General features: G+C 44.8%; 1 protein-coding gene across 6 annotated transcripts in view; it reads right to left on the reverse strand.

Moving 5' to 3' along the window:
• The window catches only part of ebf1a (EBF transcription factor 1a), a 55,880-nt gene extending 37,037 nt beyond the window's left edge, over positions 1 to 18,843 (reverse strand). For 4 of the 6 annotated variants that reach the window (XM_022214037.2, XM_022214036.2, XM_022214033.2 and 1 more), the window contains exons 1-6: positions 17,888 to 18,842; positions 16,919 to 17,075; positions 15,786 to 15,849; positions 14,978 to 15,033; positions 13,486 to 13,559; positions 11,916 to 11,984 (exon numbers count right to left, since the gene is read on the reverse strand). In XM_022214037.2, coding sequence (XP_022069729.1) covers positions 11,916 to 11,984; positions 13,486 to 13,559; positions 14,978 to 15,033; positions 15,786 to 15,849; positions 16,919 to 17,075; positions 17,888 to 18,021 — 554 coding nt within the window. In that variant the 5' untranslated portion in view covers positions 18,022 to 18,842. Of the gene's footprint in view, positions 1 to 11,915; positions 11,985 to 13,485; positions 13,560 to 14,977; positions 15,034 to 15,785; positions 15,850 to 16,918; positions 17,076 to 17,887 lie in introns of all 6 variants that reach the window. The other 2 variants (XM_051954497.1, XM_051954498.1) reach the window with 1 other exon arrangement.
• Positions 18,844 to 23,373: the final 4,530 nt, after the last annotated feature.

Raw genomic sequence — 23,373 nt, forward strand, 5'->3', positions numbered from 1 at the left:
CTGCCTCCTCAGTCTCACTGGGGACCAAGACTGCATAATAACATCCTTCACACACACATACACTCACTCTTTCTCACACACACACACAGACACACACACAGGCACAAACAGGTCTATGGGGAGCTAATTATTCTCACCTGTGTTAATTATTGCTGTAAGCCAATCAGTGGACTCTGTGCTAATTAGGCAATGTTAGGTCTGATTAGTGTTTTGCAGCAGGCCCACTCAAACTGTTATCTACCATACTAGTCCCCTCAGGCAAGAGAGGGGAGAGTAGAACAGGTGGATGCTTGCCCTGTGTGTGTGTGCGTGCTCATGCTTAATGATAAATAACTGAAGGACAGCTTAGATTCACAATAAAACAAAGTCTTATCAGTTTCTTTTCGAATCAAACTTCGGCGAAACAAAATAGCGCGCGCCATCAATTCAACTAGTCTCTGCCCTCTCAGTTAATTGGCCCTGCTTTGGGGTCATTTCTTTTATCTGGACAAACAGTCCCCATGCCCTTTTAGTTAATGAGGGCTGATCCAGGATCAGTTCTGTCACTAATGGCTCCGTTTTTGCCGGGGTAACACCTCGAATTGATCCACACGTCACATGTGCAAAACCCCCTCGTCCTGACCCAATAGGGAGTGCAGCAACAGAGAGACTCCAAAAAATAAAAGGAAAGAAAGATGGAATGTGGTATAAGTGGAGAAGTCTGTGGACAACCTCCCAGATGAGGAGAATGAAAGGAGAAAAGGGGGGGGGGAAGGATGAGAGAAGGAGGATAAGGAGGAGGGAAGAAAGAGGGGAGAAGGAGGCTAGAGGAAACCTTCCTCTTATGACACGATTGATTTTCTTTCAGAGGCTTGAGCCTGTCACTACTGAACACTTGGTCCCCTAGTCCTCCACACACACACACACACACACACACACACACACACACACACACACAATCATAAGCACACACACACACACACACATGCACAAACTCCGTGCCCTGACCTCCACGTGTGCCTGCTGGTCCATACTGGGTCTAATGACACCGGGGCCTCCCACAGATCAATACGAAGCTGTCACTCAGCTGGCAAATGCACACACACACACACACACACACACACACACACACATGCATGCACACACATAAACAGTCGGACAGATGCAGACACACACACACACACACACAAGGTGGGGTATGCGTTTGCACATTTGTGTATGCTGGAAGCAATGTTTTCTACAACCTCAGCAGATGCCCTCGTCCTCCCCCTCTGTCGACACTCCCCCCCACCACCACTACACACACACACACACACACGCACGCACGCACGCACGCACGCACACGCACACTCTGGACCAAAGCCATATTCTCTCCCTCTCTCTCTCCTCAGCCGCTTTCTCACCCTCCTGCTCCCTCACACCCAGAGTCTGGGTCCTGATGTAATATTGATGAATGAGGATGGAAGTCCTATAAAAAGTGATAGGTCCTCGTGATTGTAAATTATAAATTGTCATCGATTTCATGTCGCCGCGCACAAATGTGCACATGCAAATGCTCGCAAACGCACGTATCAAAATAGATGCGCTACTCCTTCTTGTCCAGGAGAGAAGGGAAAAGGTTTTTCTCCCCCCCCCTTCCTCTCCTCTCTTGTCTTATTCCACGTCATTCACCAGCATGTCTTCCTGTTTCTTTTCTACGTTACACACCCCCACCCTTTCATTCTCTCTCTCCCTCCTCAACAATCTCAAGCACCCATCCGCCTCTCTCCATACACATCTCAAGTGGCACTTAGAAAAGCAGACTGGGGCTCGAGCCAAACTCCCCTCTTCAGAGAGCTTCAGTGTTTGTGCGACTGTCTGTGACTTTTTGGTGTCTTTGGAGTCCAGATCACAGACCCCGCGAGAGCCTCCGTCCTCCGTTCTCTTTCAGCGCGGGACAAACGAGCTAATTTATGTCCTGCTAAAAATCTGTTGACTGTGAAAAGCTGCGGCTAAAAACATTTGTTTGTCTCTGTTAAATCACTAATTATAGCCTGGCACAACACAGGGCAGATGCAGGCTAATTCACCATTAGGCCGTTTGCTGTTTATTAAACTTTTATAATGTGATCACTCTGATAACGGCACAATTGTTTCCCTGGGCGTGTGTGATTATAGTGTTGTACCCCTCTGTCCCCTTGTAATGTCTCCCGTTGCGTGTGTGCATGTGCCCGTGTATATGCATGTGTGTGTGTGTGTGTATGTGTGTCTTGGAGCTTGCGGAGTAGTGTTTTCCATTTCTCATTAGAGTGGCACAGACTCCTGCTGCAGGGTCAATGGAGGGGGGGAGAGGGTGTGTGTGTGTGTGTGTGTGTGTGTGTATCTGTTTGAAGGGGAGTGGGGTGGTAATGAGCGCAGGAACATAATACTACGGCGTCCATTAATGCTCTGAGGCAGTGACATTAGGCATACTTAACTAATAGAGCCAGTCTCTGCAATTACCCACTGTTATCTCTGCAGCTTTAGAGGGGAACCAGCTTTAATAAATGTTTGTAGTAATGTGATAAATGCCAGGTTTGCTCATTTGTAATCTACACTGCAGGACAAGGGGAAGCGGGTGGATCTAATTGTTTTCCTCCAGATTTGAGAATGTGGTCGAGTTCAGAGAAGTCCTTCTGTATAAGAAAAAAAAAAGAAGAAGAAGATTTTCCTTTTTAGAATATTTTCCTCCAGGTACATCTCCCTCTCTGTTGTCTGTCTATCTCGCCTCTCAGTACCTCACTCTCGGCTCTCAGTGGGGTTCTGCTACAACTGTCCTCCTGTCAAACAGAGAAAAGCAGTCCATACCCGACGCTCACTATCACGTCCCTGCCTCCTCTTTTTCCCTCTCCTCTCATCTCTCTTTCATCCCGGCCCACATCACAGGCGCCGCCGTGATTGTGTGTGTAAACATCTTGTCATGCTAACATGGGCGTCATGACAGAAGAGAGATGCGCTTCATTAACGGCACGCTTGTAAGTTTGTCTTTGTGTTTGAACGTACCTGTGTGGGGGTATGCGTCTGTCCATAGGTGTGCGTGCAAGTGAGTGCATTTTCATTTTTCTAGGGTCAGCTTTGGGAATACAGAGGAGAAGCATGAATCTTTTGATTTTTTTGTGTGTGTGTGTGTGTGTGTGTGTGTGTGACACAATTTAAAGACCTAAATCAGCTGCAGTTCTACAAAACTGAACTTAACACCTCATCCGTGTCACTCAAACGCTCCTCCAAACTCTACTCTGCTTAGAAAACTGCAAATTAACAAGCAAGTAAATCCCTTGCTTCGGGAAAATACACCAACAATTTTGCCTGTCGCACCTCACACACCCTTCATTCTTTAGGCAGTAAATCTTCTCTGCTTGTGCGAAGACAATAGCCAGAGGAAGAGGGAGGGAGTGGTGTAGCATGAGAGAAAAAAGAAGGTACAGGAGAGAGGCAGAGGAGAAAGCGGCGCTGTTAATTGTTTTCCAGAAAAAGGTTGCAAAGGTCTGTGCGTTTGAACTGAATGTCACCTCATGTAAATCACAGCTCCTGTGTTGGAGAAGCCAATAACCGGGATAATTAGCGTGACTCTCTCCTGCGCCGAGATCGAGGAAGAGCACGCCGCCGAGGAAGAGCGTTCAAACACGAGGGGGGAAGATTCCAAGTGTGATTAACCAAAAAAAAACCTTCAGAGTTAAATCTGGAGTTTTGAGTGGGAGGACCAAAGAAAAAGAGACATAGACAGAGGGGCAGATAGATAGAGAAGGAGGGGAAAAGTAGAGAGAAAGACACATGGATGGAGAAAATCAGAGGGAGACAAACACAGGAGGAGACGCAGAAGAAAGGAAACGAGTGAACATTCCTCTCAGCGAGGTCAAGCCACTCAGTAAACAAACAAACAACGTTAGTAGCACACACATAAAGGGGGTGAGGCGGTGTAAAACAACAAAGTGTCTCAGTCGATTGCCTACGCCTTACTTTGTCTCCCCTCATGAGTTACATAAACACAAACAAAGGCCTTTAAATCCAGCTCTACTTTTTGAAGTGGAACAGTGACATGTGCTTGGGTCTCATTTGTTGATGATTAATGCAAAGTAAAAAGAATATATTAGGAGCGTAAGACTATATCGTCCCTTTGATCGGACAATGCTGTTGACCATAATTGTCTGCGTGTTGACGTCCCTGCTTTACGTTTAATTATGGCAGACACGCTCCCTTGAAGATTCCCTTTCGTCTCTTAACATTACTGCTCAAATTAGTCGAGCTCAATGTCACAAAACTCAAATATGAGAGCAGAAATGAAAAGGTTGAACTTGGAGTGAGAGTGATATAATAACAAAGTAGCCTATAGATGTTTTTCTTTTTGTTTAAAAGAATCATGCCAGAAATTAAAAAAGGAAAATCTCACTTAAAATGAGCAGAATGTGATTAAAGAGTCATAACTTTGTTGCACAATCCCACTGCTACCATCACGCAACATATCCCTGTCTCCCCCATGCTGTGCAGGTTTTCCTTCTATTGTGACATGTGAAACTGAGAGCGCCGCTCACAGCGCCTGGCCAGCGATCCATTCTTCCTGGACAGATTGATGGAAAACAATCAACAGACTATACATCTTGCTCGGGCACAGCGGGTCACAAACACTCATCCTGGACACCTGGACTTACATCCTGGGCCACGGCGCTGAGGTAAAACACCAAAGGAGGGGATGGAATGGAAACTGGCTGATAGGAAGTGAAACACAAGGCTGGAGGGGAGGAGGAGGGGAAGGGGTATGAAGCTGGCATGAAGCATACTGTCTGCGTTCTCACTTAGCAGAAATAATCGGTAAACAATGAATCACGGGCGAGGGCTGAGATCGGGGCAGCTCGGAGCTACGCCGCTCGATGACACACTGGCTCAGCCAAGAGGAGGCCTGAGTATCCTTCACTGAGAGGAGCTGGTGTGCCTATTCAATTAAGAGCAGCAACACAGGCAGCCATGTAACACATTGGCTGTGAGAGAGCACTTAGTGGGCTGTGTGCTAGACTGTCCACACACATCAGCGCAGTGGGAAAACAAAAGCCTTTCTCCTGTGCGCACACACACACACACACACACACACACACACACACACACACACACACACACACACACACACACACACACACACACACACACACACACACACACACACACACATAACCATGCACGTCCAAATATATAGCATCACACCGAGAGGCACACACTCATGCTCTTCACGCCTCATTTGAAAAGCAAATTGAGCGCATCTTCTAGGGCGAGTCACGGACTAAATCCTGGAAAACGTTACTCTTTCCTCACTCGCAGCGCCACACACACGTTCACACATGAGACCTTTCATATGGTAAATATATCTTCACTCTATTTAACTCCCGTTCTATCTCTATCTCCCTAAACCGGTAATTTCCAACACCAAAAATGTCTGAAATAGCTCCCCGAGAAGTAGGACGCTACTCATTTGGGTCAGCTCTGGCCAGCCAAACCCCTTCATTCTGGGACAGAACAAACACTAACACAAAGGCAGAGGGAACAACCAAGGGGAGCAGCCAGGTCAAGCAGGGAATGTCAAGCAGTAATGACAAAGCAGTTTGCAGAGAAAATAGAGCTACAACAGGGCTATTTACAGTAGCTGCAGCCAAAAAACTCCTTGTGTCATGCAAGCCAGAACTTTTCACTGTTATGACATTTGTAAATTGCGTTTTATGCGCCCTAATAAACCGGTTGCTACCTGCATTCAGCTGGGGAACATTAGCTTAACTACCTATAAAGTGTGATAGCAGCTCTGTTTAGTTTATTGGGGAAAGAATTAAATGACAAAAACAAACTAAAGCATTAATAACAACAATTTTAAAAAAGTATTTCCAATGTGTTCTTAATTGTTTCCTTACCTCAAAAACGAAAAGATTACTTGTTTTAATTTGACATTTCATATTGACAAACCTAAAGCAAACCCGGGTATACTCTGGTGGAGGACGATGTGTTTTTTTTCCTTGTGGGGTGTTTCGCAAATGAAAGTGAGCCAGTTGTTGGGGGTGAGAGGGCTGTTTTAGAGGCTCCTGGACCACCAAACTCCCTGCTGTCAATCAGCGTAGCCGTCCATCCCCTGGGGACACACTTTCCTCCAACACTTGGAGGGGGGAAGCACCGCAGGGGAAATAAGAACACAACCAAACAGATGCAGAAAGCTGCGGGTCAATGTGCATCGGTGTGCATGCTATATTTCTGCATGCCTGTGGATTCTTATAAACTGGGCATGCGTGCGTCTGCATATGTATTTGTGCACCGAGTTTGTCTGAGAGCTGCATCTGTGTCTATGTGAGCGTGTTCCTTATGTGTGCGCGAGGCAGATTTGTTAGGCAGCTAGCACCTGAGGGAGGGGAGTTCTGCCTGCATATCGATGAGCCAGCAACTCTGCCTCTTTGCCCCTGAGCCCTGCACAAACACCACAACCAGCTCAGGGCCAGTCCTTTTCAAAGCCTCCCATAACATCTAATGCAGCTGTCCCCCCTAAGACTGCACAAAAAGAAACAGCACATCAACAACAAAATAAAAATAAAAAAAATCTTCTGAAGAGAGGGAGGCTGTGTGTGCTATGAGCATCCTTTCCTTCTTACCTCCACCCCTCAAGGAAAAGCACCAAATCAAGCTAAAGGAAGATCATACAGGTTTTTAAAAAAAGAGCAGAGTAGATAATGTAATCCACCAAGTTGAGTGGCGTCACCCTCAGGGTCTTATGACTCTGTTTCGAGCTTCTCTTTGTCTCGGGGGGAAATGTCAAGCTTCTGATAGTTGGTCAGAGACACAACAGAAAGCCAACTGTGAGAGAAAAGTGGAATAAAGGGGGGAAACAAAAACCATCCTGCATTAAAAACAAAGCTGACCGAAGACGGGGGTAAAGAAACGCAAACAATGAAGACCTCGGGATTCAGGTGTCAGCAGATACAGTCAGAAGAATGTAGGATAGCTGTACTGTAAGTTTGCGTTCACCTTCTCACTAACACAGTCATGGATATGAAAATGAAACTAAGCTAAGGGGACGGAAGGCGCTGCCAGTAAACCACATTAGCATCAAATGCAAATGAGAAGGGGGCTAATGGCTGGACAGGTGCAGACTGGGCCTCTAAATGACACACGCACACACATTTTCACAGGCACACACACTCACACACACACACACACAAATGAGATGGATGAATTAAACATGGGTGGGCTCTGCTTGGGGGCTGGCAGGGCTGACATAAAGTCAATGACATACATTATTCACTAGTGCACGTTAGCCCAGCCAAGGCAACACATGACCTCTCACCCCAGGAAGTGCATCCAAACATAACAACCAAAACAATGAGGGGGTTCCCCACATGAGAGGGACGGTGACAAACAATCAGTAAATTAGACTGTGTTCGGAACACTGCACAACACAAAGTTTATATGATCCTGCCGAACATGTCCGGTGATTCGATAACACGACAAACCAGGGGCCACAAAGCATGAGAAGAAAAGTGGGGATTAAAGCCCAACACCTGACTTGAATGAATCGAAGAAATCACTGGGAGCTAAAAAGTTCCAGCATTTAGTTTAAGTTCAAGCAGTCAGGCTAATTCGATTCAGAACGAGAGAACTGAAAAACAATTTACACTGATTTACACTTAAAAATATGTGAAGAATTCAAACATCGAATAACCATAAAAAGGTTATACAGCTGCCAAAAACACAACTAGACAAAAGTGCAAGAAATGCCATTTCAGTTGATTGCCTATGAAACAGGAAATGCCCTGCGTAGCTTCAATATCAGCTCATCAAGTAAAAAATAGACCATGATTGACAAAATGTACCACACAGGTTTAGTTCTTTAATTGCAGACTTTACTAATTTATATTTTTGGGGGAAAAAAAACAAAAAAAGACCAAATAAGTACTTTCAAGTTTACTTTTTTGAGACTGTTTAAATGTATTAACAAACACATTTTGAAACATATCAAAAAAATAAAGTAATATTATAATTTTCAAGTAGCATAAACTTTTACCACCACATATGATATAAGTGAACACTTAGTCAAAATCTTATTGTTTATTATAGTGTCATTTATTTAAGGTATTTTATATATAGGTTGTTTTTCTGTAAACCTTTTTTTTTTAATATTTTGAGTGAAGCTGGTTAATCAGTCAAATGATACAGCAGCTCACTCGAGAGTCAGTGGTATAATCTTGGCTTTCCTGTTGGATCAGTATTGCAGGAACTCTGGTTAAACAGCAACTCATGTTTAGCTTGATAGTTAGCTTTTTTGGTACAAAGTTAGTTTTCAGGCATAACTGAGTTTGAACGACGCTGAATTTAGTTTATGGGACTGAAATAACCTAAAACTAATTCAGATTAACCAAAATAAGCCTGGCTTATCAGGTAAACTCGCTTTGCGGAGCAGGCCCCAGGTGCTGACCTGACGGAGGCGAAAGGTGAACCAAAACCTGGTTTGCGAGCGCAAACTACCCACTGTGAAGCTGAGACTCAGTCGGTTCCACTGGCTCACAGAACAGGAAACCGTCGGCCATGACATCACCCTCCCCGGGAGGAGCACTTCCTGCCCGACATTCTTCACTCAAGACACACACACACTCATCAGGAAATGGCCTCTATCAACACACACACACTCCCGGGGAAATAACCAACATCGATGCAGATACACAAGCACAGACGCACATGCAAGGAAATGAGCCACATCAACAGCGGGCCGCAGGAGTGTGTGCAAATGCAAACACACACACACTCAAAAACAGCAATAAACCTGAATTGTCCGTGCATGTAAACTTGACACCCCGTTGCCTCTCCTATAGCACTGCGAGTGGAAAGGGGGATCATGGGCTATGCATGGCTAACCGGTGAATGCTTATCTCTGGTTGCAGAGTGTCTCTATCCACCCCTCCAGAGAGGCTCTCCCTGCCTGGGGGACACCCTGCAGCAGGCCTGTGGGAGCTGGACGGGCAGGAAAGGACCACGGGACACAGGTGGTAGGAGGCAGGAGAGGACACATGGTGCTGGAGGGACAGTCATACCCCCAAAGCGAGTAGGGTTCACAGATTTGTCCACAGTTATATGGATGTACCAAGCAAATTAACAAAATTAGGTCTGTGGGGAGACAAAATTTGAGATAAACCACGCAGAGAGAAAGGAAAGTTGTGCATGGGTGGGAGGGAAATCTGTTTGCGATTTGAAAGCCATCCAGTGCACATGATAGACTGATCATATGCAGTGGTTGCATATGATTAACCCCACGCTAACCAGGAGTGATGGAGAGAAGGGGAAGTGGAGGTTGGGGGGTTAAGGGCTCCCCTCATATTATCCTGTCTCTGTAAGAGGCTAAAGTGGACCACACTTGTTTCCCTGGGGAAGAGACGCACAGGAGCGTCTCACCTTTCAGCTGCTTCGCCTGTCCAGTGTCAAGCACATACACAACATGTCATGCCAAGGTCTGTCTGAATTTCCGAGAGCTCGCCACCTCAGAGGTTAACTTCACAAAATATGGCACGGCTTGTCTTCGTCTCTGTTGCTGACTGTTCCAGATCAGACGGCAGAGAGACGGCTGTCAGAGACGACAGCGTAACTTCTAAAACTGAACGATGCTGCAACCGCAACAGTCCGAAACAAAAACAGCCACAAAGCGGGACAGACTGTGGTTGAGCGTCTCTTTCTGCTTCAGTACAAATCTAAGAAGTGTTCAAGCGCCTTCCCCTATCATAGCCGAAACAAATATGCTTCATAATTAAAATCGGAGTCATATTGCTCCTTGTAGATGCTTTAAAGCACAAACAAATTCTCTTTTCAACAGGAGGCGAGATAAAGACAGGGGTGAGAGAGATTCTCCCGGTGAGCGTGTACAGTACCCAGAGCGCTGCCGATCCACACTGTACCAGATTTGTTCTCCTAACAATCAAATAAGTTTCTCATTAGCTGACTTTATTTTTCCTCATTCCTGCGGTTTTGCTGCAGTGGCCTGTTTCTCCCATCTTAACGAGAGAGAGCTAATTAGGCAATCAGACCCATTACTCTTCCAGAAGAGTTAGAGCTAGCCCAGCTAATTAGGGCTGTAAAATCTAATCATCTCTGCGAAACAGCAGAGGGCTAACGAGCCCTTATTTAACGAACTAAATAACTTCAAGGGTGGAGAGGGGCTGCTGATGGTATTTCTTTATGAATTTGAAGGAGGGGAACTCATGGTAATTGAGTCAGTTTCAGCCTCACAGTTGTTTGTTTGTTTATGAATCCCGGATTATTACAATTGCCAAGAATATATTGGTACTAAATGAGCAAACGCCTGAGCCCTCCTCTCCTTATTCCCCCTTCAGTCCCCCCACTTTAAAACTAGCTAGCGCCCCCTCCCCAACCGCTCTCCTCTCACCTGACCTATTTTCCTGTCCAGAAAGAGTGCTCGTTGGAGAGGAAAGCGGAGATATTGCTGTTTTCCTCCCTCCCTCCCCCCGCCCCGTTCTAATTTGTTGTTCGTTAATGCTGCCCTCACACCTGAGCCATCGGGCGTCGGGGGAATACTGCCAACGAGCGACCACAACACACGCTCGGTGTGGGGAAGCTGTTCACGGGGAGACGGTCCCGCCTCGGCCATGATGGCTGCACTCGGAGAAACTTCGACTTCCGGCGCCTCGCAAAAGACGGAGCGACGGGGTGCGCAGATGAGAAAACTCAACAAGTATGCACACAGGAAAAAACAACCAAAAAAAAAAAAAAAAAAAAGAATCAGAAAAATGGCACAGAGTGATGGGCAGGCGTGTTGTCTGAGGCCACGTGGTGGGGTGCAGCTGTCTCAGGGAGCGCTGAGGTGAGGCCTTCCGCTTCACTGGAGCGGAATGAGGGTGGCGCACGCACACACAAACTTGTGCGCACACACACACACACACACACACACACACACATACATACACAGGTAAAGAGGAGCTTTTGACAGAGCAGCAGCGAGAACAGGACAGCTGTGTTCATCAGATAGCACAGGTCACTGCCTCATTAACACTCACACAAATACGCTCAAATGCGACAAATTCAAATCAGACATAATACGTGCTTCACTTTTACCTGACATTGCAGTTATTTGGCAAAGTTATGGATCACAAAATACAGTCAAAAAAGAAAAAAAGGGCCACTCTGTTACTCTTTCATGGAAAATCACTTCAGCGTGCATCTCCTCCAGTCTTACATCTGCATGCTTGAAGAACTCCTCTACACAAATGCTTCCTCTCACGCTGTACGTCCACACACAAGCATGCAGCAGAGGCAGGACAGTAAATCTGCGCGGCTTTGCTTTTTTTTCCGACCGACTGTAAATCGCAGGAGCTGCAGCGTCGGTCCGAGGTGGTTTATGACAGCAGGAGAAAGGCGTACACTCAAAGAAAAGTGTGTGCGAGTGTCAAAAGGAGCTAACAACCTTTGGTACCACACCCGTCTAAGATTTATACACAGAAACACACACGCAGACTGTTGCTGTAACCCTAACTACTCATCAGCTAAGTCATCAGCACAACCACACAAACACTGTTTGACCACACTTGAAGCTGAGCTTAAGTGCTCTGTGATTGCTCCCCCACTTCACACGCTTACCACTGGAATATAATTTACTTCTGTTTCACACATTTTGCTTACACACACAATTACAGTTGCTGAAAACCAACCTGTGGCCTGCTTTATTAGGCCCGCAGGTTACGTTTTCTCAGCCAAATCGCATGTCAAGAAATTGCTTTCATGTGCTCACATCACTGGAAATTCAAGTGACATTTTGTTGTGATTTCTTTTCACAGCTGCGAGATGCTTCTGCAACTTTTGCTGGCAGTGCGTTTGGCACACAGTTCCTCTTTTGCGCCGTCATGCATGCCGCGTTTTGAGCATCATGTCGGCCGGGGTCGAAGGGCGAAATTTGCTTACCTGTCGATGATGACAGGGTCTGATGGGGTCTCGTTCCTGTTGCCACAACTCTTCTTATCGCAGCACCGACTGTAAAGGGAGGGGGGGGGGGGGATGAGGTGAGAGAATGAGGGGAGGCAGAGACAAAGGGGGAGTTAGTCACCAAAATGTGAGCAACAGAGAGAGCAGAGATAAGGCACAGCTCAGGAAGTCAGACGAGCATAGAGGAAAGAGAAACGGGAGTAAAAGGGCGTGAGACTTTTTTGAGTTCAAGCAGAAGCATGAGTCGGATTTTCTGTTTTAGCCCGTCAAGGTAAGACCGGGGCTCTCGCACTACAGTAGGTGAGATCAGCAGGGCGATTTTAGGCAAAGTTTGGAGGAGACGAGTTAAAGCACCGAGCTTGAATGGGGCTGGATAAAAAACTTGAATTAGCCTCCAGGGCTCAGGTTAGCTCCATTTCTGTCAGGCATCACACAGCCAGACATCTTATGTTCTCTATTTTTCCTCAGTGCTCGTCCCCTCCCTCTATCCCGCCTCTCTCTCTCTCGCTCTTTCTCTCCCTCAGAAGTGGGTCACAGAGTGGTCCCACTGGACCTGGGGAGTAGTGCATGCTGGGTAGAAGGGGGTTGCATACTGATGTGACGAGTCCTTTCTGAATCATTTGACTGCAGCACAATGTAACAGTGTGTTGTGTGCCGTCAGCCCCCCTTTCCCTCTTCCCCCCACCCCCCCAAAAAAGTATCACCGCGTCTACCTTTTCCCTCTCTGTCTGCTCGTCTGCATGTCTGTGTGTACCTGTGTCTGACTGCATGTGTGCATCTACTGTATGTGTGTGGGAGGGGATGGAGAAAGAGAGGGAGAGAAAAGGGGGGAGAGAGCGAGGGAGAGAGACTGACCCTCCCCCTACTTTCTCGAGTCCCTCAGGACAAGAGGCTTGGAGAGCCAGATCAGATTTCTGATCTCGAGCGTTTCCTGCAGCATATGAAAACAAGTGGTCTAAATTGCCTTGTGTGATAACCAGGAAGTGGCTACGCTTTGCCACTAGCCATTTTTCTACATGCAACTCTGCATGTCCTTCTACATGACTGGCTTGTAAGAGACGGTCCCACGCTGTGCGATGCTTTTATTGATTGCGAATGCATGCGACGGGGCTTGTGAGAGTTTTGCCTGCTTACTACTTTTGAGTGAGCGCGAGTGTGTCTGTATTTTATGTGTAATTCGAGTCTGCCCCCCTCTGCACATAGCTCACTGTCAGGACACAGCAAACAGCATGTATTACACCGACTGAGGAGGATGGGTTTGAGTAATGAGCTTTTCCTTGTCCTAATTAGCTGAACATGAGAGGGATGCGCACACACACATATACACAGAGACGCACAACAGAAATAGGCCAGGGCCCATCTCCCCAACCCACTTTAAGGGAAAATGATAAGATTTCTATTGTAATTTAGCAGCGCTGCTCATGTCTTTGCCCCCTCTTCACACCGACACAGACACCTCCAAAGTGAGAAAAACATTCATCTTGATCTCGGCTCTGTACCATCGGCCAGGTAATAAAAGAGAGACGTAGCCCGGTGTGTTTTGTCTTACCTGCACATGATCTCATGGGTCAACAGGACCCGACACATCTCTGGATTCTTATCCTGGCCCTCATAGACGATCGCCTGAAGAGAGCAAAAAGAAAATCAAAGAAATTTATAAGGACAGTGATTTATATTTTTAAGGGTGCTTGGCTGAAAGAAAACAAAATTCAAACACAATGCAGGGGCAAAATAAAAAAAAACAGAAATGTGTGTGTGTGTGTGTTTCTTTCATCTGGGAGCAGTGTTTGCCTATCTGGCAAATGTGTGTATCGTGGGAATCCAGTCCTCCTGAACAGGAACGCTCTGTTCTGACAGAGACAGTAAGAGGGAAATTCATGTGTGTGTATGTTTGTGTGTGCGTGTGTGCATGTGAGTGTGTGTGTGTGTGTGTACTACTGCATGTGCATATGTGTTTGTGCATGCACGTATGTTTATATGCAGTGTACAGTGAGCAGTTGGACTGCCAGACTGGAGTATAGTGCACCATCTGGTCCATACAGCACAGCGTCCAAAAATCTAGTCTGGTTACCCCTCCAACCCCACTCAACATGCTCTCCAGGGCTGTGATCACCCGGCACACACACACACACACACACACACACACACACACACACACACACACACACACACACACACACACACACACACACACACACACACACACACACACACACACACACACACACACACACACACACACACACACACACACACACACACACACACACTGATAAACATGCAAACACGTACGCTCTCACACAAACAACATCTCCTCCTACTCTTTTCATTCTAAGGCAAACTCTCTTCAAGCCTAATGGCACTAGAGGCGGAATTGGCAAAACAAAAGACCTGATATCAAAACAGCGTTGAAGGGGGTTTACTTTCTTCGCTGTCTAATTCATCCGAACGGAGAATTCCCTCAGTGTGCGCCAGCCCACATGTGCTGCTCTGTATTTCTTTGTGTGATTGAATTGGCCATAACACACTCTGGGATAGTTTGTTCTGTTTCACATTGAGGAAATGAGGGTCAAGGTCCTCAAAGAGTGAGCTGGCATGCATCACTGTCTCTCTCAAACACTAACACACAACTGCCTCTGCACCTCAGTGAGATATCCGCACAATCACACGCACACGTACATACAGCCTGATAAAACACACACACACACACACACACACACACCGTCGCCGCTTACTGGCTGCCTGTGCAGAGGTAGAGTATGAGGACACATGTCCTCTACTTTTCTGGGCCTCTGTAAATGTATTCCACAGGTAAGACAGGTCGTTTATCAAGCCGGCTGTGCTGTGCTGAAGTTGAGGGTCTCAGACACAGGCATGCAGCAGGGTGAGGGTGGGGGAGGAGGAGGAGGAGGTGGGGGAGGCGGTTGGAGGTAGGGGGGCAACACTCAGACCAGCACAACCACCGAACTGATGCACATTTCTTGGAGCTTTGTTTTTTTCTCTCTCTTTTTTTGTTGTTGTTTAAACCCAGAACCTCTTACCTGTTTAGTCATAGAGTCAATGAGACGAACGTACAGGTCCTGCTCTGTCCTGATCCCTGCAGAGAACAGAAGGAAAGATGTTAAAATGCAATTTGCGGCTTTCATACTTTCACATCACATCTGAAGGGAAAAGCTTTAACCCAGCTTTTGGATCACAAGTTTTATTCATTCTGATTTCCCCTGTGAGCCACTTCACGGAAACTATGAGTCCAAACTGTTAATAATGACTTTCAGTTTTTCTGTGCCATGCTGTTAGTGTGGTTGAAAAATTGAATTTACTGCCTTTACCCTGTTCATTTTACCCCATAAACATTTATTAATGGTGAACGTGAGCACAGCAGGAAGAAACACACCTTTTTTTTTATAAATTAAAACAAATATAACCTAATTATTCAATCGAGGGAGTAAAAAAAAAGTAACCGTGAAAAAGACATTTTATTTAAGCTGCTTGGAGTTGTTTATTGCTGCAGCCAAAGTAGGCCGACCAGGAAGACAGAATATTTACTGGAGGATGCACAAGGACAGCAACAACAACAAATAAAACATGCCTGATAATTAAAATTAAAGTAATTAAGATTTTTAAAGTTTTTAAAATCTGAATAACGCAACACACAAATACGACACGGCGCTGATAATTCACGGTAATTTAAATAAATAGAACAAAACACTATTGTACCCTTTCACAATGAAAATCAACGGTCTGACCTCCTGTAACATTTATTTCCAGAGTTTCCTCACTTTGCTTTGGCGTATCATTCACTCCCTGCGTTTGTTATTGCTCCATAAAAATTATGGAATCCAAACTCACCGTTACTGTAGAGCAGCTGAAGTCTATAATGGATCCCATTGTTGGTCTTTTCCCCCGTCGTTTCCTATGAAAATTAAACCAAACACACCCGGTCAGAGCGAGCAAACCACCTCCTCCTGGGACTTTTACTGCGGCTCCACAACTTGATATTTTTAGATTACAAACATGTTACGTCTCCCTCGCTGTGGGATCCCATTTAAAATCACCATATTTCATTTTTTTAGCGTCCACAAAAGAAAGAAAGAAAAACTTTCACAGAGTTACCAACTGATTTAATTACTCCATTTTGGCCACATGTAAAAGCCTCTGAATAATGCAATATTTAGAGAACAAAAACTTTAAAAAGAGTTGCGCTTACAACTTTATTACCTCACACTGGAAATGGAAACTCTTTAAAATGCCCCTGCAGACATTTAACTTTTTTTTTTTTAAATTACAACAACCCCGCATATTTATTGCCTCCCTCCAATAAATCACTGCGCAATATTAGACGTGTTTTTACTGACCAATAGCAGAGGGGCGTTTGGATGCAATAAATAATAAAGAAGCCGGTGGTAAATTCTAATTAATAAAACACACATTTATACGTAAAACATTCTCTTTTAACGCCACTTGCAAACAGGTCAATATCAGCCCCGTACATGATCGATTTTTAGGCCTATCAAACACTAATATTGATGTTTGTTTAAAACAGAAAATATCTCGACTGACAACACCTGCAGGAGCTGGCTGCACGCTGTGCTGAGCTGTCAGGGAAAATATGAGTCAATATCAGCAGCGGCAAGAGAGGAGAAAAGTTGGCAGTGAGGAGAAATTTGCGTAAAAATGATGCAGGAATTTTTACAATAATAAAGAATTATTATTGTGATAATTATTAGAATGATTTGAAGAGGGCAAGTCTTTCAGGAAACCCCATGTAAAAATCACATCAGGGAAGCCTTTAGGACCAGTGATCCCTGCTGTGTGCGTCTGGCTACTTTGGTCATTTATCACTTAACAGGCCACTATACCGTGTCACACATCACTGCATGCTGCGCGGAAATGTGCGCAATATGTTTGGAATTTATTCATAAAAACCGACGTGTAATTTAAAAAAAATAATAACAATAAATGGTTTAAGCGTACACACTCACCTTTTCTTTCTCTACAAAGTCAACGAACGTGGTTCTCTCTATTTCCACCGGCTGCCCCTGTCTGTCGTACAAAGCCAGGACGAAGTGGAAGAAGTTGGACTTGCGTAGGTTGGAGGGCGGCTGCTTCTCGAAGTGAGCCCGAGCAAGACCCACTCCGCTGCGGACACAAGCACACACAGCAGCAGCGCCCACCACCACCGCGGGTTAAAACACACATGCATTCAAGGAAAAGGGGCAAAACACAACAGAGATCTGCTTAAAAAAACTCAATGTCCACCCCAAAAGCACGCGTAATTTAATTCAATAAAAGACGCTCTGCACATGCAGGTGCACTTTACATTTGAATTTGCAGCCATAAAATTAAGCTGCAACTAAAATATTTAAATGTGCTTTGTTATATTAATTTGGCCACGTCAGCTGCTCTCATGGATTGGAAGGCCTCTAGTGTGTCATACTGTGATTATTTTCATTCTAAACTTGCCCAGCTTTATTCAATATTTTTATTTCATTTTGCAAGAAAAGCCGCACGGGGGAAAAAAATATGCATGCAGAGTGTACAAAGTAACCTGCTCTGCTTTACCACAACCCTAGAAAAAAGAAGAAGAAGAAGAAGAGAGATACAACCACCGAAGGGAGCCGAGGAGCCTGAACATAAACTCTCAGCTCACTTTTCAGACCAAAGTTATTCTAAACCCAGTTAGCTGTGATTCCCCCTCCAGAAATCTCTTTCAGCCACATGAAGTGTTTTACCAAGTCGGACTTTGAGCTAAAAAAAAAAAAAAACTTAGCCCTATAATGCCAGCGGGAACAGTGATTATCCCACAACTCTACGTCCTCTGGGGACGCACGCTGCCCCAAGTGATGCAGCCGCTCCGTCTTTAACACCGCACATCTTAATGCGCTTTCTCCCCCCGGTTCGCTCTCCACGCCCCGATCTGAAGCGCAGCGCCAAGGCCGCCTCGGGCTCACCTCTGAGCGGCTGTGTTGGCGTCCAGCACTCCGGCGCCCTGCATCCATGTCCGAACCGCGTTCATCCCGGCCACCATGGGCTCTTCTTTCATACTACTCCCACTCCTCTGGATGCTCTCGTGGATGCCAAACATCAAAACGCACCTTCAACGCCGTCTCTATCTCTCTCTCGCTCGCTCTCTCTCCTCTCTCTCTATCCTCCTCTCCGTGGCTCCCTCCTTTTTTCCCCTCCTCTCCCCTTGCCTCCCCTCCTCTTGCGTCTGTTTGATCGCGCTGTCAGAGGAGCAAAGTGGCGTGGTCTGTTTCACTTGGCGTTTAGTTGCGCGCGTGTTTCTCAAAGTAAACAAAAGACGCGACACGTGGAAAGGAAAAAGGGGAGCTGTCAGCATCCAGGGGTTAGCTGCAACCTCATGTCAGCGACTCCAGAAGAGAGGGAAAAAAATATAAAGACGAATGGGGGGGGAAAGCAGCAACAGCAGCAGCAGCAGCTATGAAGATGAGCAACGCAAAGAACGATGAAAGGGGAAGCGCAGGATGAGAGGCTGCACTGAGTTGGCGACGGTCCCCCGGATCAAGGTGCAGCTGACAGAAACACAAGCAAAATGTCAGTTTTTTTGTTTGTTTCTTTTTTGCAAACAGTCCACTGTGAGAAACAGAAAAAAAACCCCGAAGAGATGAAACACCCTCCTTCGCTGCGCTCCTTGATTTACAAAGTCTTCTCCTCTGCTCGAGATGAATGAAACGGAAGATTACGCGCAATTAAGAGGCAGTCCTTTTGGGTGTAGCGGCGGCTCGGCTCCTCGTCAGCTCCTGCTCGGGTGATTTGCGCTCTTTTCTTCCCTGAGGAATCACTTTGGACCATCTCTGGGATGCCAAACAGGAGAGAACTAGTAGGTGAGGGAGGCGTGGTTTGTGAGGCGAGCAGGGAACGCCCTCAAACACAGTTAATAACACGGACAATCAGCTGTCCACCAACCCGACCAGCACGCTGCCCGCCCGCCTGCCTGCTGTCCCCGCCTCGTCCCACGCAGTGTCCCGCCCCAGCCACTTAGCCAGAAGCTGTGCGCGACGTGTGTGTGTGTGTGTGTGTACGTAAACGTGTGCCAATTTCGGCGTGTGCGCTCCTGACAAATAATATATTCACGACAATCAAACAACAACAACTCCGGGGAGGACATTAGTTTAATCCAAGCAGTTTGCGCACCGAGACTAAAAGGGCAGCGATTGAGGAGGAGACCCGGGGTGGTTGTAACATCTATCGTCTGTTTACCGCGTTGTCACTTGAGCTGCAGGCACGAAAATGTGCCCGCGTGTCTGCAAAACAAGCTGAAACAGAATCCGATCAAATGTTGCAAATGAGCGTCAGATAAAAGTGATTTTGTCTCATTAGTATGTGACAAAAATGCGCAAGAGCACACTGAGAGGAAACAATCTGAGGAGCAGTTGCAGCACTTGTGTACAGATTTAATTGTGTTTACTTACGTGTATATGTGTCAGATTAATTCAACATGAACAACCACAACCCGCAGTTTTAATTGTTTACATTATGTATGCGCGTGTTTTTGGAGAAAGGAAGAGAAAAGCAGACTTTATTCAAACATTTAAAATGAATTTTCAGTGTTGTGTTTTCTCCTAAGAACTGAATAAACTGTGTTGAGCAGTCCAAGTGTTGTTTTTCAGAGTATCAACTCTGGCAGATTATGAGCTTAAGAAAGTTTCAGCTCCCCCCAAAAAAGCCTGGCAGGCGCTGCGCACATTTTTCTGTTACAGCCCGGTGGTTTGAAATTAGCTTTGATTAGATGCATTACATAAATCTTGCGGGACTAAGTGCTGAATCCAACATAAATATGAGGATTACAGCTAAACTGTGCTGCGTCCCGCTGTCCAAAAAAATGTGCAATCACTCAGAAATAACTGCTCACAAACAAACAACAAAATGTGTAACAAATAAAAAAAAGAAAAAGAAATAATTTGCATGGCTGCTCACAGAGGCGTGAAACTGCACAAGTGGGCTCACAAGCATGAAAACTGTGCAGCCAAACCCGAAGAAAGTGACGAGCTCTCCTCCTGTTTCTCATCAATCCTGGTTTTCTCCCCCCTGATCATTAAGAGTCATCTCTAAATTGTCAAATTGAATTGTCCGGGGGGCATCTGCTCAGTAAGTACTGTTTGGTTAATTATAATGAAATTGAAAGATGGAGGGGGAGAGAGTCGTGTTTATCAGAAGGGTATCTTTGAAAATTAAGATTTTATCAGCAATTGTTGAACTGAAATGAATTGACACGTAATCACAGTGGGGGAAAAGGTCACAGACAAAATGATTTCTGTAATTCCAATATTCTAAAATGACTTTTACTTTCATTTTAATCTTACTTTTTGTGTGCGCCACCTATATTCCCATATCGCGCACAAGGCAAACTGTGCCAGAGTTGGGATATAAATGCCATAAATGGTCAAGGTTCCACACCAAACCACCAGCAATCATCTCATCATTGTCTATAGCTGTTTATTTATGTCTCCTGCTGTGGGAAGAGAAATGTGAGCGGCCCACCACGTGAGTACACGATACAATAAATAGTGATAAATAAAAGCGACGTGAGATAAAATGTCTCTCGCAGCCTCGCTTTTACGCGCACGCACACACGCTCAGAGCGATCCTTCAGCACATTTGTTTGATTGTGGCCGCCTCTTTCGCCATGATCTGTCTGCCTTGGTCGGCATGCAGGGGCCAGCGCGAACACTGGAGGCCTCTGGGGTGGCATATATTTATATCCCCGAGCACCAACACACACTGTTAGCCCAAATATCACCGTCTCGGTGTCCAAAAACAGAGACGTCAGTTGAGGGGGGCCCCCTGGATGATCCAACCATGCTAATACCGCGGTTTGGTAACTCCATGGCACCCAGACACAAGGTTTCCGAAGTCTCTCCGATCATTACGCACAGGCGGGAATGCGCACGCCATCCAAACCACGTAAAGGTGCGTCTGTGCATTTATGACTCATGTTCAAGTGTCCACATATGGGAGGGCTATTAAAATTCCCCCCGTGTTATAACTCTATTAGACATTTTGAAGTAAGTGATGAGAAAAAGGGAGTTGTAGACGCTGCCGTCCGCCTTCTGCGCAACTACCAGATGTTCTCGTAAATCAAAAGGTTGGGCTGATGATAATAATGGCCTGATTGAATAGAAGACTCATAAAAAAATCACAAGTTGTAAAAAAAGGGAAAAAAATCTGGCATATGCTTTGGAGAATGGGCCTTATGTCTAACAATATGCTCTCTAGTCGACATAAAAGGAGACAAATAGAGATGTTTATCATTTAAATATGTAGACGACTCACCAGCAGGCTCCTCAATGCAGGATGGAATATTTTCAAACTAAAAGGGGAATACAAGAAGGCTTTTAAGTTGGCAAAGTTAAAGTTGCAATTAGGGATTAAAAATGCAAAATGTTATTGTGATAAATAACAAGTGATTTGCATGTTTTAAAACTCCTTTAGGCAACACATCCTCCTCCGATCCGTTTTTACTGCAGGTCAAGACCTATCAAACACACACGTAGCAGGTGCAATGTTGCCATCTAGCGGCGTTAAGAAGACATTACACGACTGAATCTACAACATCTTCCCACCACGAAAAGACAGTTGTTTTCTCCAGTGTGGCACTTGCATAGTAAGTAGCATGCAGATAAATGCCATCTGTCCAAATGGCTACTTCTGTGCCCATTAATTAACATGGTCAGCAAATGGGGACAAGGTCAGAGGGACTGTGGATTCAAGAGAACAAGTAGTGAATGTAATTGATGGTGCAGGCGACAGGAGAAGGTAAACGGTTCCCAGACAATAACATAAATCATGTGGATTCAATTGAACCAAAACAAAACAAAAAGCATCTGATGGAGCATTTACATCTGTTGTTGTCTAGAGAGGGATTTACCAGAGTCAGACAAAATTTCTGGATTTCCTCATTTTTGTTTTGAATTACTATATATCTGTGTACTGAGTTGAGTTTTTAGGTTACAGATGAGTACGTTGTCATATAGTTTTGTTCAAAGCAGCTGGTTACTTTCCTTACTAAATTCTGGAAATGGAAACCGTTTAGTGAAATGATTCATTTCACAGTGAATTAAACCCAAGGTTTGATGTTCCAGATGCATTACTGTATTATGTATTGTACTATTGTAATAGTATGTTAAATGTGTTGATAACAGCTCAGATTTTCAGGTAATACTTTCTAATATATGTATATATTTTATATACATATGTACATGTGCATATCCACATATAGGATTGTAAAGCGTAAAAGTGGATCTTTAGCAATTCATATATACATTTATATAAATTCTTCAAACAGCTTGTTTTATCTTAGGAACACTAAAACTCAATGTTATTCAGTTTACAGTACAAAACAAATTGAATATATTGGTAAAGCTTGGGCACAAGGAAAAATTCAATGTTTGGCTGAAATCAAACAATTAACTACACATACATTTTCTGTGATGAAATATTTACTGCTAAATAATATACATAATATAAATAAGGCAATTGTTTGAATTTTGAATTTGGCTCAACAATATCTTAAAAGCCAAGGATGGCCTTTACCTGTACTAACCATGTTTGTATTCCTTTGCACATTTGTTAAAACAGATCAGATGATCTGTGGTCATTTTGCTTTTAAAACGTCAGGGGCATTTTTGCCAAAGCATAAAACCAAAATGGAGCTACAGAATCTTTATCATTTTTGCTGTTTGAACATTTTATGTATAGCGTGTCTGTAATATATTTGAACAGTTAATGCAGTCCTTCAAAGAATAAAAAATAAGAAGTGGTAAAATGTGTAAGAGTGGAACTTTAGTAATCCATTAATGGACAGTAAAATCAGTTAAAAATTGAAAAAGCCAAATACTAATGCTTGTCCACCAATAGGCCTTGCTGTATCTGGGTGTCAAAAAACTACTGAGTCTTCTGACAGGTGACGCCATTCTGTAAACTGTGACCAGATTTAAATGAATGCAAACAGAGGAAAATCTCAGTGCTTAAGACTGCTTCTGCTCTGGTCAGTGTTAGGTAGAAACGGACACCGTGAGGACGAAGAATGTCACTGGTCTAAAGCCAAAATGAACTCCAAATACGCTGCATACAGACAGCTGTGAAAAATACAAACATACTTCCACCTCCACCCTTTGACCTACATTAATCAGACACATAGGCCTACCGTATGTTGGTCCTCTGTTGGTCACGTGGAGTCCGACTTTTCTGTAGTTTATTGCAGCCACACAAAGCTGTACACCGGACACAAGGTCATGAGCATTGTAATGGGTTGCTGTAATAACTATTTTTGTACTATGAAAATGATCTGAATAAATTCAATGTAAACTACACACACAAAAAAAATCCATAAATAGTTGCAGCAATATTTCAAGTTAAAAAAAAGCCAAGGCTCCTGGGTAATCAGCGAAGGTATTTTTCACAATTTTCTGACAAT

Source organism: Acanthochromis polyacanthus, chromosome 10 (assembly GCF_021347895.1).
Source record: "Acanthochromis polyacanthus isolate Apoly-LR-REF ecotype Palm Island chromosome 10, KAUST_Apoly_ChrSc, whole genome shotgun sequence".
NCBI classification, from domain to species: Eukaryota; Metazoa; Chordata; class Actinopteri; family Pomacentridae; genus Acanthochromis; species Acanthochromis polyacanthus.